General features: G+C 34.6%; 2 protein-coding genes and 1 non-coding gene across 3 annotated transcripts in view; 1 reads left to right on the top strand and 2 right to left on the bottom strand.

The window, feature by feature from the left end:
- Positions 1–5,464, top strand: part of LOC110373752 (uncharacterized) — a 108,088-nt gene extending 102,624 nt beyond the window's left edge. The window contains exons 51-53 of the mRNA XM_064041889.1: positions 735–831; positions 1,236–1,379; positions 1,961–5,464. Coding sequence (XP_063897959.1) covers positions 735–831; positions 1,236–1,379; positions 1,961–2,102 — 383 coding nt within the window. The 3' untranslated portion in view covers positions 2,103–5,464. The remainder of the gene's footprint in view (positions 1–734; positions 832–1,235; positions 1,380–1,960) is intronic.
- Positions 5,465–5,678: 214 nt separating this feature from the next.
- Positions 5,679–5,785, bottom strand: LOC126055616 (U6 spliceosomal RNA). Its single transcript, XR_007511572.1, has one exon. It is a non-coding gene; the product is annotated as a U6 spliceosomal RNA (small nuclear RNA).
- A 4,924-nt stretch (positions 5,786–10,709) lies between these two features.
- Positions 10,710–12,577, bottom strand: part of Np (Notopleural) — a 45,761-nt gene continuing 43,893 nt past the window's right edge. Inside the window, exons 9-10 of the mRNA XM_064042095.1 lie at positions 12,215–12,370; positions 10,710–11,765 (exon numbers count right to left, since the gene is read on the bottom strand). Of these exons, the coding sequence (XP_063898165.1) occupies positions 11,602–11,765; positions 12,215–12,370 (320 nt within the window). The 3' untranslated portion in view covers positions 10,710–11,601. The remainder of the gene's footprint in view (positions 11,766–12,214; positions 12,371–12,577) is intronic.

Here is a 12,577-nt window from a genome sequence, read left to right as displayed (position 1 = left end):
ACTAACTTCAATTTTTAATACAATGTTTTGAATCCAAATTAAATTCTACCATAAAAAAAAAAGAGCCAAGAAAAATGAGATCAAGAAAAACGAGGCCGAGTTAGTAAGTTAGATGACAATTGTCCAATAAATAATTTTGTAGCTAGACTTATAATTTCCCATTAAAATAGAACATATAATTTGAAACATTTATCATAAAATATGCAGCAAGCAACAGGATTTATTTATTAGAACAATTGCCACCCTCGCACCACATAAAATATAGCTTTATTATCAAATTGCCCAACTATCATGTAGCAATATAATAATGCCCGTGCAATGTGATAAATAATGAAGTTAAGATAGTTATTAATCACTTGGCCCGATGAAGCTAGACATTATTCATAATGCTCGGGCATTATAAATAATGCCCGAATTAATCACATGGTCCATAACATATCGACATATAAAATAGCTTGTGCTTAAATAATGATTCAAAGGAAAATGTTGATAAGACGAATCTTATGAAAAAAAAATACAAATTAAAATGCAATAAGTATTCACATCTTCATTATTATACCGCCCGCGGCTTCGCCCGCATGGTGTACTGATATAAAAAGTCTATGTGCATTCTAGTACTCCCAAGAATATGTGTACAAAGTTTTATGATGATCGGTTAAGTAGTTTTTGCGCGAAAGCGTAGCAAACAAACTCTTGAAAATTTCCTTATTTATTATATGTATTTGTGGTTTCAGCTGAGGACCGAGACACAGAGAATGTACCGCTAATGTCTCGCGCCAAGAAAGAGAAGAACTCTGCCAAGAAACTGCTCAAAGAGTTACAATTTTGCAAGTAAGTATCTTAAACCTTATTAGGTAAATAATCATACATATTACCTTTTTTTATATTTTCATCAAATACCCAAAAAACAGTTTAAAATTCTATGTTTTGGCATAGGTATACATACAGGTATATACCAAAACAATTTAGTTTTATTGTCAGTCTCTTTCTTTTCTTCGCACTAATTTCTGAAACGACGACCAATTTTTACGGATTTAGTACATTGCAGACGCTGGTGAAACTGCTTGGAAAAGAAACAGTTATGTCTCTTAAAGTCTAGAATAAGTATCTGTGTACCAAACATTTCAATCAGTTCATTAATTTTGAAGTGAAAGCCTCACAGAGAGAGTTTTCCTCACATTTATAATGTTAATTAATTTAATCATAAAATAACAATGTCCCCTCCTTCCCCCCAGGAGTCTCCTCTGCGAGATGGAATGCCACGAGCACGCGTGGCCGTTCCTGTTACCGGTGAACACCAAGCAGTTCCCGCAGTACAAGAAGGTCATCAAGTGTCCCATGGACCTCTCCACCATCAAGCGGAAACTGCATGATAATATGTACGTATTTATACTTCTATGATTAACATAACTTATAAGGGTAGTAGGCTACATTTTAAAGACAAATTGTGAGGGTCGAATTTAAAGGTTAAGAAAACTTAATTTCCAGACCAAGTATCTGGTCATGTGAAAAAAAAAGCATAGCATTGTAGGGCTTTCACTTTAGCATATTTCCCGATCGGGTTTTCCGCGTGTAGCAGAACTGAATGTACTATGCATTTCGAACGGAAAAAATCTGTCGCTTGATTCTAAATTTCATATTTCGTATCAAAAATTGAAAATTATGTACTGTTACATATACGAGCAACGTTTCGAACAACGTAACCTTTGAGTTTAGAAGCAACGTTAGTACCGAACATTATCACTCGATACATAAAATGTAGATGTATTGTAAAGTAAAAAATCGCCTTGGGAGAGAATCTCTTTGTAGATATCATTGATTACTGCCTTTTTTCATCATTATATACTTTAAACTGTGTGCATAATTATTGCGAAAAAGGTTTGACAAACACAATTTAAAACAAAAAAGTAATTGTAATTTAATGTCAATGTCAAACTAACGTCAATTTTCCACCCAACAGCTACAAATGCAAAGAAGAATTCGCGTCCGACGTCCGTCTAATATTCAGCAATTGTGAAGTATTTAACGAGGACGACAGCCCTGTCGGACGCGCTGGACACAACATGCGACAATTCTTCGACGACAGATGGACGCAAATTTGATCCCAAGCCCAACAGTGGGATGAAGACTAAAACTATCTGTGGAACCCACTTTGTACGTAAAAACTTTTGCGCAAAGTTTTAAATGTGTTTTTTGAGACTTTTGTGAAGGAATTCTAGTGAAACATGTTTTGCGCAAAACTGATTTTTTGCGCAATGTTTGCGCAGTGATTGTGCAAAATGTGCAGTGGATGTTATAACGCTATAAAAACTAATAGTGAATTATATGTACCGAAAATTTGATTTTAGAACAATTCGTCTGACAGCTAACAATTAGATGACTTTATATCCAAATGTGGTGAAAAACCATTTATAGCAAAACATAAATATTAAAATATAGAACAAAAAGAACAGGCAGGGATTGTCGTGGAATAATTGAGAGGAATTTGAGTCTGGATTTAGATCTAGACTCAAACCTTATTATAAAACGTGGTCTTACAAGTAACATCTTGCTAGGTTTAACCCATTATACTTTCTCCAAGATTATGGTTTAAACCTAGTACTAAAACTACTACTTTTTAAGACCACGTTTTATAGCAAGTTGGATATTGTACGTATTTGAAGTTATCGCTTATTAAGTGATAAAAATGGTTGTAATTATAAAATTAAGTATGAACGTTAGAAGGTATTACGAGTGTGCAAATGGAGAGAAATAGAAGATTTTTTTCATAAACAAATATTCTATAAAAATTACGACTTATGAATCTGAAATTCCTAATGGTATTTTCTAGATAATTTCATCACAATCTTTTATGAGAAATATTTAAAGTATACGTAAGATGTGTAGAACTAATCAAAATAAATGGAGTCTTGAATAAACTCATTCACAAAACATCTAATAATTATTATTAATAAGTCGCGTAGGCCTATATTAGAAACGCGATCAAATTAAAAGCCAATTGTTCCATTTCACCCAAATTACTATTTTTACATAATATGTTACAACTAAAAAATTAAAAAAAACTGGATGTCGATAAAGCTTATACATACGATAAATTACTACTTAATAATATCGATAAGTTGTCTAAAAGTATCGATTTTCAAGACTAACGCAACTTCCATTCCGCATAAAGAAAATTCCAACAAAACAAGAAAAAAAAAACATTTTCCAAAATGTGATAAAGTACTGAAAATAAAAGGAAATGAAAATAACATTCCAACATTGAGACGACACCGGATATGACTCGAGAATAAAGAATCTCATTTTCAAAATATTTTGACTTTTAATGTGATGAAAAAAAAACGAAAATTTTTCGAAAAACAACGCACATGACACGTTGTTGGTGTATTCTAGGACACATGTAAATATTAGCCAGTAAAATAATAATTTAAAAATAAAAAGTATTAGAAAGATATATTTTTAAGTGAATAGCTATTAGAATTTTTCGAATATTATTTTTGTAATTTGCGCTTGCAACGAAGCAGTATTTTTAAAAGATTTCCGCATTTCTTTCGTGTTTATTAATTAATTAATACCTGGGTGTTTTATTTACTTTTGAATATTCAAAAATATATTTTACTTATATTTCTCTGATCCACAAAAGCATCACATATTTATACTTTATTATTTATCTTAACTTTTAAAGACACACTTTATAATTTCTCTACATTTTTAACATATTTATTGTCTAACATCACTTCTCATTCAAAAGTAAATACCCCACCAGACGGTCCAACAAAATACTCTATTAATTTGTCAATTTGGTGGCCAGTTTCGTAGTCGAATCAACTGTACAATGTCATTCGTGTGTAAATTCCTAGTTGTCTGTCTAAATTTGTGCGTTAGGCGGAGTTAGCTTAGGAACGGTAGGCTTAGGGCTAATGTAGCGAACGATGAAATGTATTCACGTGGTTGCGTGACTGTGTTGTGTATTTAGAGGGATCTCACTCGAACGCGTTTGTTGTAGAACCGTCTATGACGACCTTTATTTTATAAATTGACTTTTTTATGCATGGTGGTTATTTTATCTTGATATTGATTTTTAATGTCGTTTTTGCTGATTATATAATAACTTTTTAAACTTGATTGATTTTTGCAATTTTTACATGTAATTGATTTTGTGATGTCGTTTTATAAAAATACCATTTGTATGTCAGTGTATTTTATAGTATTAATAAACAACTTGAGTGAGGTCCCCCCAACATTTAATTGTAACAAATTAATAATATATGAGAAAGTTTCCGTTATAGAGAAGAGGGTTCTCTATGTGATCTTTGGTTAAACTGTGTATTTTAAAATAAAAACGTGTTTTCAATGCAGCCTTTTTGTGTTATTTTTAATCTTAGTTCTATCAAGCATGATTTTAATTGAAATAACTTGGGAAGAAAAATGATCTGTCTTTTTCGATACAAGGGAATTTGGTTAAGATTTTTTTATGATACAATTTTTTGCTTTATTGAAACACGTTTTTAATAATTCTCGAATGCAAATTTCTCGAAACTTGATCACTGAAATAACTCTCAAAATTAAAATATAATATTAGTGTCAAATAAAAATCAATTTCATGTAGTCAAAAATATTAATAATTAAGGTAAAATTAATTATTTCAGTGATACAAGTTCTTTTTTTTATATCTATAATTTTTTGTATTTCTCTGTGTAAAAAATCGAATACGACAGTCATTTTAGTGTTTTAGTTTTTTGAATTTCTATTTATTCTTGCATTATTTATTTCCAATTGATAATAATCGTTTTTAAGCCAAAATGACATTAGGCGATTACAGGATAGTACTTATGAAAGGATCGTTTTGTCCGTTTTTCCTATAACTTCGACATAGTGTTGTGTTAACAACCATTTTGATATAAAACAATAGCAATAAAAGTGATTTTTAGACTTTTACGGGATATAGAATAGATAATATTTTTATACACACAAATTGTTTTCTTTTTTACCTACATTTTGTTAGTGTTTGGTGTATTTTGTTAAGGCCGCGTTACGATTCAACTATGTATATTATGATTCACAACATTATGTCGAAACATTATTTTACTAACTACAGAGTATTTTAGCAAAAGTATTAATTTAGATAATACTTAATTCAGCTTTTTATAATTATAATTTTTACTCGTGCGTCCTACAAGCAAACGTCATAGACAGGACTTTTAAAATAAATTATTGTGTATCTAGTTTTAAATCTATGTATACTTTGTCTTTGTCGGGAACACGTTTTGGTGATTTCGACCTACTGCCATCGTTGATAAAGTCGGTTTTCGTAAAACGTGTTGGCGCAAAGAGCGCGTCTTTCGTCCGGCGTGAGTGAAAGGTCGATAATATGATGTTTATGTTGTGTGCATCGGTTGATTTTAATTATAAAATGGATATATAAATTATATATACGAATAAATAAATAATTTTTGAAGCACTCCGTTTTAGTTTTATTTTCTACAATAATTTCAAATGAGTCCAAACTCAAAAGGCCAAATTGGTGAAGCCCTTACCATGTTCCTTTAATTGATCAAAAAATAATTGTTGAAAGCCTTTCGAAAAACATGCAAACACCAAAATTGCAACCTCAAAAATACAGTACACGAGGTTATATAAATATGTTCATATGACAAATTTTATACCAAAGTTGACCAAAAAATGTGGAACGCTTCACGATTTTGCGTGTCATCCTTGCGCAGGGGCCATGCTAATCTTCTCTGTATCGTTCCAATTTTAGTATATGTACTGCCGAAGCAAGTACGATTGATGTTGGCAAAGCTTTGAACAAGTCCTTATGCAGAAGAAAACTTTGATAGCGCGATTCAGAATTCTATACATTTCATAACATTTGTACAAGGATTGATTATAGCGCCACCTATCGTTCATATGTAATACTAACGGATGACGTTCCCAGTATTCTATCTATCTGTTGTTTAGCTTACTAGAGATAGGAATAAGACATTGCCCTAATCGGGTCCTACAAAAACGTTCTGAAAAAAATCGGCCTGGTTATCTGTCCTACAAAAAGTCTGCCGTGCGTGGGTAAACTTAAAGCTGAACCTTATAATCACTCAGTACCAATAGATAGATAGGCATAATATATAATTGAATGTGTATGACCGTCCAGTCATTAGTTATATGTTCATACGATATTACCTTGATATTATAATTCTACAGGTATATAGTATTAAACATAGCCATAAGATTAATTTAGTTTGCGAAGAATTGTTTTTTTTTCCAATCATCATCTGTCCAGCCTTTTTTAACATGTTCGTGGACAGCACTATCTTAGGGCCCGATTCTCCTAAGTTAATAATGTCAAAATCGAATCGCAATATGATCGCAATAGCAGTTTTAACCATATCGGGCATTCTGCTCCTAATATAAGACCAATCGTATTCCAACGACATTCGATTGGTTTGCGATTGGTCTGCTATTTTGGTGATTTTGGTCTATACGGTAGTTTGCTCTACAATCATATTGCAATAGTTAATCATTTGCAGACAAAATGATTCATTATTGAATGACAGAAAAGGATAAAAACGTTTATTTCAAAGAAAAAATAGCGGAATGCCACATAATCGAGTCATGCCAATCGTAATCGAGTCGGGATTGGATCGCAGTCGAACGTGAATCGTATGTTGCTTAAGTAAAATTAGGAGAATCAGGAGCCAGCTACTGAAACACTACTTTTTTCCATGAATTGCCCAGGGGCGTAGTGTCACAACGCATGGTTAAAAAACCATATGATATGACAGAACGGATATAGGCGTTAACGTCGTAAGGCGTTCTGTCACATAGAATATTATAATTTTGTCGATCCAGATCGGAACCAGACATTTGGCGCAGTCGCGTAGGACCGCGACAGGAGGCACCTCTCGGTGGACATCGCACTGCATCGCGCCGCATCCTGGCTGCAGCCATGGGCGTAGCCACACTGGGGCAAGCTGGGGCACTTGCCCCACCCTGGACCCTGGCTCTGACCTATAAGGTGTCTGATTAAACAATGTTTTTTTTACTAACTCTAACTAACAACATCAACAATCATATGTACTATCCGTAAATTATTGTATAATAAAAAATGTCGACTTTGAAAAGAGCGCGATCAAAACAAAATGCACGCTCGAGTTCCCGAACGTGCGCGGTGCGCGCACATTTGAAAGCGAGCCTTATTCGCTCTAAAGTTTAAGAGGATAGGTACGACATATCGGCCGTTAGGTTCGCGATAGGTTAAATCTGTGTACATACGTTCGCAGGTATCATTCTCGGGTACGGTGATAGTAGCGCGTGGTGGTTCCTCCACTTCCCAAAATTTTTGAATTTGTTCCTCTAATTTAAATGTGGTGGCCACTAAAGAGCACGCTGTGTTCAAGGGTACAGAATTAGAATTGACTGCCCCTGTCAAAATCCACCCGAAAACGCTATGCAGAGCGGTAGGTAAACCGGGCCCCAGATTGATACGTTGACCGTCATAAATATCGTGGAATAGCTCCGCCCCTATTAATAAATCAATTTTGGCGGGAACATCATAGTCGCGATCAGCTAACACGAGATGGTTGCAGCGTTCTCGAACGACTGATGGTACTTTAACGCTAGGTATTAGAGCTGTGATGTTATCTAATACGACTGGTTTGATATTAAAGTGCGGAGCATCACCATGTACAGGTAGTATAGTGCAGTCTGTCACCCCCTTTACGTGTGTAACTGAGTTTTGTCCTAGTCCGGCTATGGTAAGATTGCACCGGCGGAGTTTCAACCCAAGTGTTTTTGCGCATGCAGAAGTAACAAAACAATCCTGCGCCCCACTGTCAACGAGTGCGCGCACGGTACATTGCGTGCCGGCGGCGGCGGCTGACAGGTTCCTAGTAAAACCATGTCGCGATTGGGAACTGCAGCGTGAGAATGAGCTGTAACGTTCGCTTCAGCGCTGGTGGATGGCGGTCTATATGCAACAGGGTATGATGACGTAAACCACACACCGTACAAGTCATTTTTGATAAGCATTTTTCTATGACGTGATTTGTACGTAAACAGTTTGTACACATATTATTTTTAGTTTTTATTAATGCGAGTCTAGCACGAGAGTCTAAAGATTGAAAGGTAGGGCACTGATAAATTGAGTGCGCATTATTGCAATGAGCACAAGCCACATTTGCAAGTGAGTTAGATTTAGCGAGATAAGATGAGCGTTTTTGTCCGCCGCTATTTTGCCCGCGCGGTGCGGGTCCGATCGGGAACTAAAATTATTATTAGATTTAGAAGATAGCTGATTAGTTTCTAAGATTTTAACATAATCTTGAAGAAACTTTAACAATTCACAAAAGGTAGGTATTTGCGAAATTTTTGTTTGAGTTTCGAATCGAATGCGCGTGTCCGGATCGAGCGAACGCGATGTTAAATAAAACAAAACAAAATCACCCAAGTTTTCGATTTTCATTGATTGGAGAGCATGGTAAGCCTCATAAGCCTCACCTGTTAACTTTTGCAGATCTTGGAAGTTACCCTGTTTTACAGCTGGCAAGTTGAAGAATTTATCTAGATATGACAAAGCTATAAGACGCTTGTTTTGATAACGCTCGATTAAACTATTAAAAACGACTTCGTACCTAATTATCGGCGGTAATGAAATTTTTCTATTTCCGAAATCGACTTATTATCGTGAATCAAGCTTTTGTAAATATCATAAAATGTTTTGTTTGAATTTAGGTAACTCAAGTTTGGGTAGCCGCGCGTTACGTCCCGAGTTAGATTTTACTTCCGCTCGGTCTAGAACCGATGACGTATGCGGGGACGTTCCGTCGACGTTGCCGCTCTTCTCGGTAGTAGGCAAGTTAGCCGCTGCACTGATTACGGCATAGTACAAATCATCAAACGAACTCAAAGATTTTTGGGACACTTGCGCATCAGGTTTTATAGCTAACTCCAATGCTTGTATTTTACTACAATAACGAAACAAATTCTTCGCGAATTGAATGTATCCGAGAATATCTCGCCTTGAACGACGATACCTTTGAATGATCTTGAATCATAGCTATTGATAAGTCATAAAGGATTTGAATATCACGATAGACATATTCGCGTTGAGATTGAAGAAGTTTTAGTTTGCCCTCCTCCATTTTGTTTTTGTTTCGTAAAGTATGTAGGTATTAAGAAATCACGTATGAAATGCGAACCTAAGTTGAGATTGTATTAGGTGTAAATCAATACGTTTAGGTGAAATAGTTTTAATTGTTATAAGTTATATTCATATAATAAGATAGTAAACAATTTACTTTGTAGGTAAATAGTTACGAAACCCGACTAAATGAAGATGACCTGTGAATCCGCATAGGTTACTCCCGGCGAGTATGACTAACAATATTTAGTAGGATAATACTTTTAAAATTGAAAAATCTAGATAATCTCAGAGTTTTCGATAGAAATTGAACCTGAGAATGCTTGAATAAACTGTAATCTACAGGTATTCGCGCTCGAAATGGACCACAAATATGATTGAGTTTGGCGTCCAGCCGGGGACGCCTTGATTTAGGTATTTTGCTAGAAACAGGCTGTGAGATTAAATGAATGAAAGATCAAGTACTTACAGGATGCCAGGAACACAGGGATCACAACACCAGAGCACTTTTAGTCGTATTCACAGGTTTAACTTGATTTTTTACACCGCGCGCGCAATTATCGATGCCGGCCGGCCATTGCTGAGTTTGAAACTGGAGTTTTGTCTATGAATTCAATAGATGGCGTTCGTTGCGCAGTTATGGTTGCGTTCGGTGCTTTATGATTATGTAGAATAGGGAGGGAAAAGGATGAGAAAAGAAGTATCCCAAAGCCTGTTCAGTCAGTATTATAATTGTCTTTCTTTAATTACTGAATTTAATGACATGAAATATTGCAAGTGAATAGTTGAATGATTAAACTAATTATTGGCATACATTTTACCATGCAATTCCTTTAGAACGTCGTGATATTCGACTGCTTTGTAAACAGTGATCTATTCATGGTAAAATATCCTATAACTTTTTAATTACTAACGGAACATCATTGATACTTGGCAACATGTTGGAGACTCTTACAAGGTTTGTGTAAACGTGAAAATCTAGACCCCAAACTGCATACTTTAAGAACTAAGACCTAATCCTAAGTGTATTTTACGTTTATATTTTTATCTTTTAAAGCCTACGACTTTTTCTAAATCTGTTTTTTAAACAAATATAAACAAATTCAAAACAATTTTTATTTACCATACACAATTATAGGACGTCATACACTAATTATCTGCATAATTAAAATCTTTAAATTCAACAACATTCCGCTGCGCGAACGCACACCCGCTCGGCGGGCCTCGCACTGCGCCACATCCTGGCCCTACGCGATTTAGTATTTCCAGCCAAAACTCAAATGGGAATCCCTGAAGATGGAAAGGTGTGGTTGCCAAAGTGGAGCGAAGCGGTCCGAAGCGATGGACTTCAAATCATCAGATACTTAAAATGAATACCTATCATGTTTGTGTATTTTGAAACCAGTTAAACGAATAAATAATTAATTCTTTAAATATATTTTACGAGGACACCCTGAACAGTTGCCATAGCAAATCATAGTTTTGACGTTGTTCAATGACTGAAATGTTTTTTTTTTTTTGTTTTAATAAGACTGATGTTTTGTACGATTGTAAAGAAAAACACAATATAACCATTTTAAATCATTTAATAAATTCATAAAATCAGAACTCAAATATTACTCTGAGACATTATTATGGCTAATTAAATAAAATTAATAAATGCATTTCATATAAAAAAGTATATCGAAATATATTTACAAATAATTCGCTAAGAAATAAATTAAGGACGGAATCCGTTGCTTACAAACTAAAATTATTTTATTTTCCATAAAAATACTTTATTGTATTTAGTTTTTTAATTTTAGTTCAAGAATTGGAACTATTTTTTTATTTAATAAAAGCCCATGGCAATTTCAATTAATAAGACATATTTTACAAAAGTATATTAATTTATTACTTATTATATAAATTCGTATAATTTTATTTTATTAATATAACAGACATAAAAATATATCAATAAGGATTGACCATTTAATACCTGGAAAATTGTCCTTTCAAGATTTTTTCAATTTTATATTTAATTTTAGTTTCTTAGATATTTTTATTAAATCAAATACTTAATAAGATTTGATGAGTGATTTATTTTATTAATCCTGAAGGGAAGGTCAAATGACAATCCTTATTTTAATTTTAATCTACTACATGGAATGAACAATTTCTCATACAAACAATTCGTCACCCCTTTTTTTCACTTTTATTTTTCAGTAATCACCTCTGAGAAATTAGGTGTATTCAACTTTTCAAATTATCATTTTGTAAAAGAACTAATAGCCGAATATTGAAACGCTACTTAATTTTAAGTTGTCAAGGACATATTTCAAAGTAACAATTTATAAAAAGTCACTGCTCTTAAAACATCCTTTTTTATTCGGCCATTTATATTCCAATCCCAAAAATCACCCACTGTTCCCTGTCCCAGTATTCACTAACCCTTTTATTCTTCATATAAAAGTTCTTCCTCACTAAAACAGTAATATCTGATTGATCCAATCCCGGAATTCGGAGATCCTTGTGTAGACCCCGGGCTGGTTGGGTTCCGCACATCCGATACCCCAGGATATGATGCCTCCTAACACGAAGCGGTCGTCGCGAGATCTGCGGACCACCATGGGACCTCCGCTGTCACCTGAAAGGATAAAAAAAATATTGACTTAATAAGTATAAAAAAGACATCGGGTTTCTTGCCCATTCTTCTCCAAAGAAAGTAACTTTTGAAATAAGCAAAGTGTTGGTGCTTTTAAAGGCCTAGGTAAATAGATGTATTATTTGATTTTGACTTGGGTATTTTACAGAAAAAGTACTGTTCTTTTAAAAGCGATAGCCTCTTGGTTAGGTTCCAAATGTCTAAATTCAGGCTGCTAGTGCTTTGGTTCAAGTTTTTATGGGAAGTTATCGGATGACCCCTCCTACTGTAAGTGCAGCATGAGGGAGTGTCAGAATCTTACTGACTAAAACCCACCATGTTCCTTCTGGAGCCCACAGTGTACCAGGGCCGCGGTAATTCGTGCGAACAATCCCGCAGCCCCGGCCAACTTTGACCGGATAAAACCCCTAAAGTATACTTTTTACTCTTACCTTCACAGGAATCAGCACCACCCTTACTCCTGCCAGCACAGATGAAGATGTTGGGTATGTGCTCGTTGTAGCCGGCCGCCTGGTACATAGCCTCGCACGCGGAGTTGTTGATCACCGGCACCTTCACCTCTTGGAGAACGCTGGGCAACGGACCCTCTGAGGGTGGAGAATTTTGTGTTAAAATATTGTTGTTTATAAAATTGGAGAAGAATTATTTATTTTTATATTTTTCGTCACACACACATTTATACGTCGTCATCTAGTCCCAAACTAGAGGTATAAGCACAGAGCTTGTACGAGGGGTATTTGATAAATTGATAAACACAAACATTAGGTACCTATTTATTTATTATGTACTTTTTC

Source organism: Helicoverpa armigera, chromosome 27 (assembly GCF_030705265.1).
Source record: "Helicoverpa armigera isolate CAAS_96S chromosome 27, ASM3070526v1, whole genome shotgun sequence".
Taxonomy (NCBI): Eukaryota; Metazoa; Arthropoda; class Insecta; order Lepidoptera; family Noctuidae; genus Helicoverpa; species Helicoverpa armigera.
The sequence above is the reverse complement of the archived record's forward strand: the minus strand, read 5'-3'. Positions and strand labels throughout refer to the sequence as shown.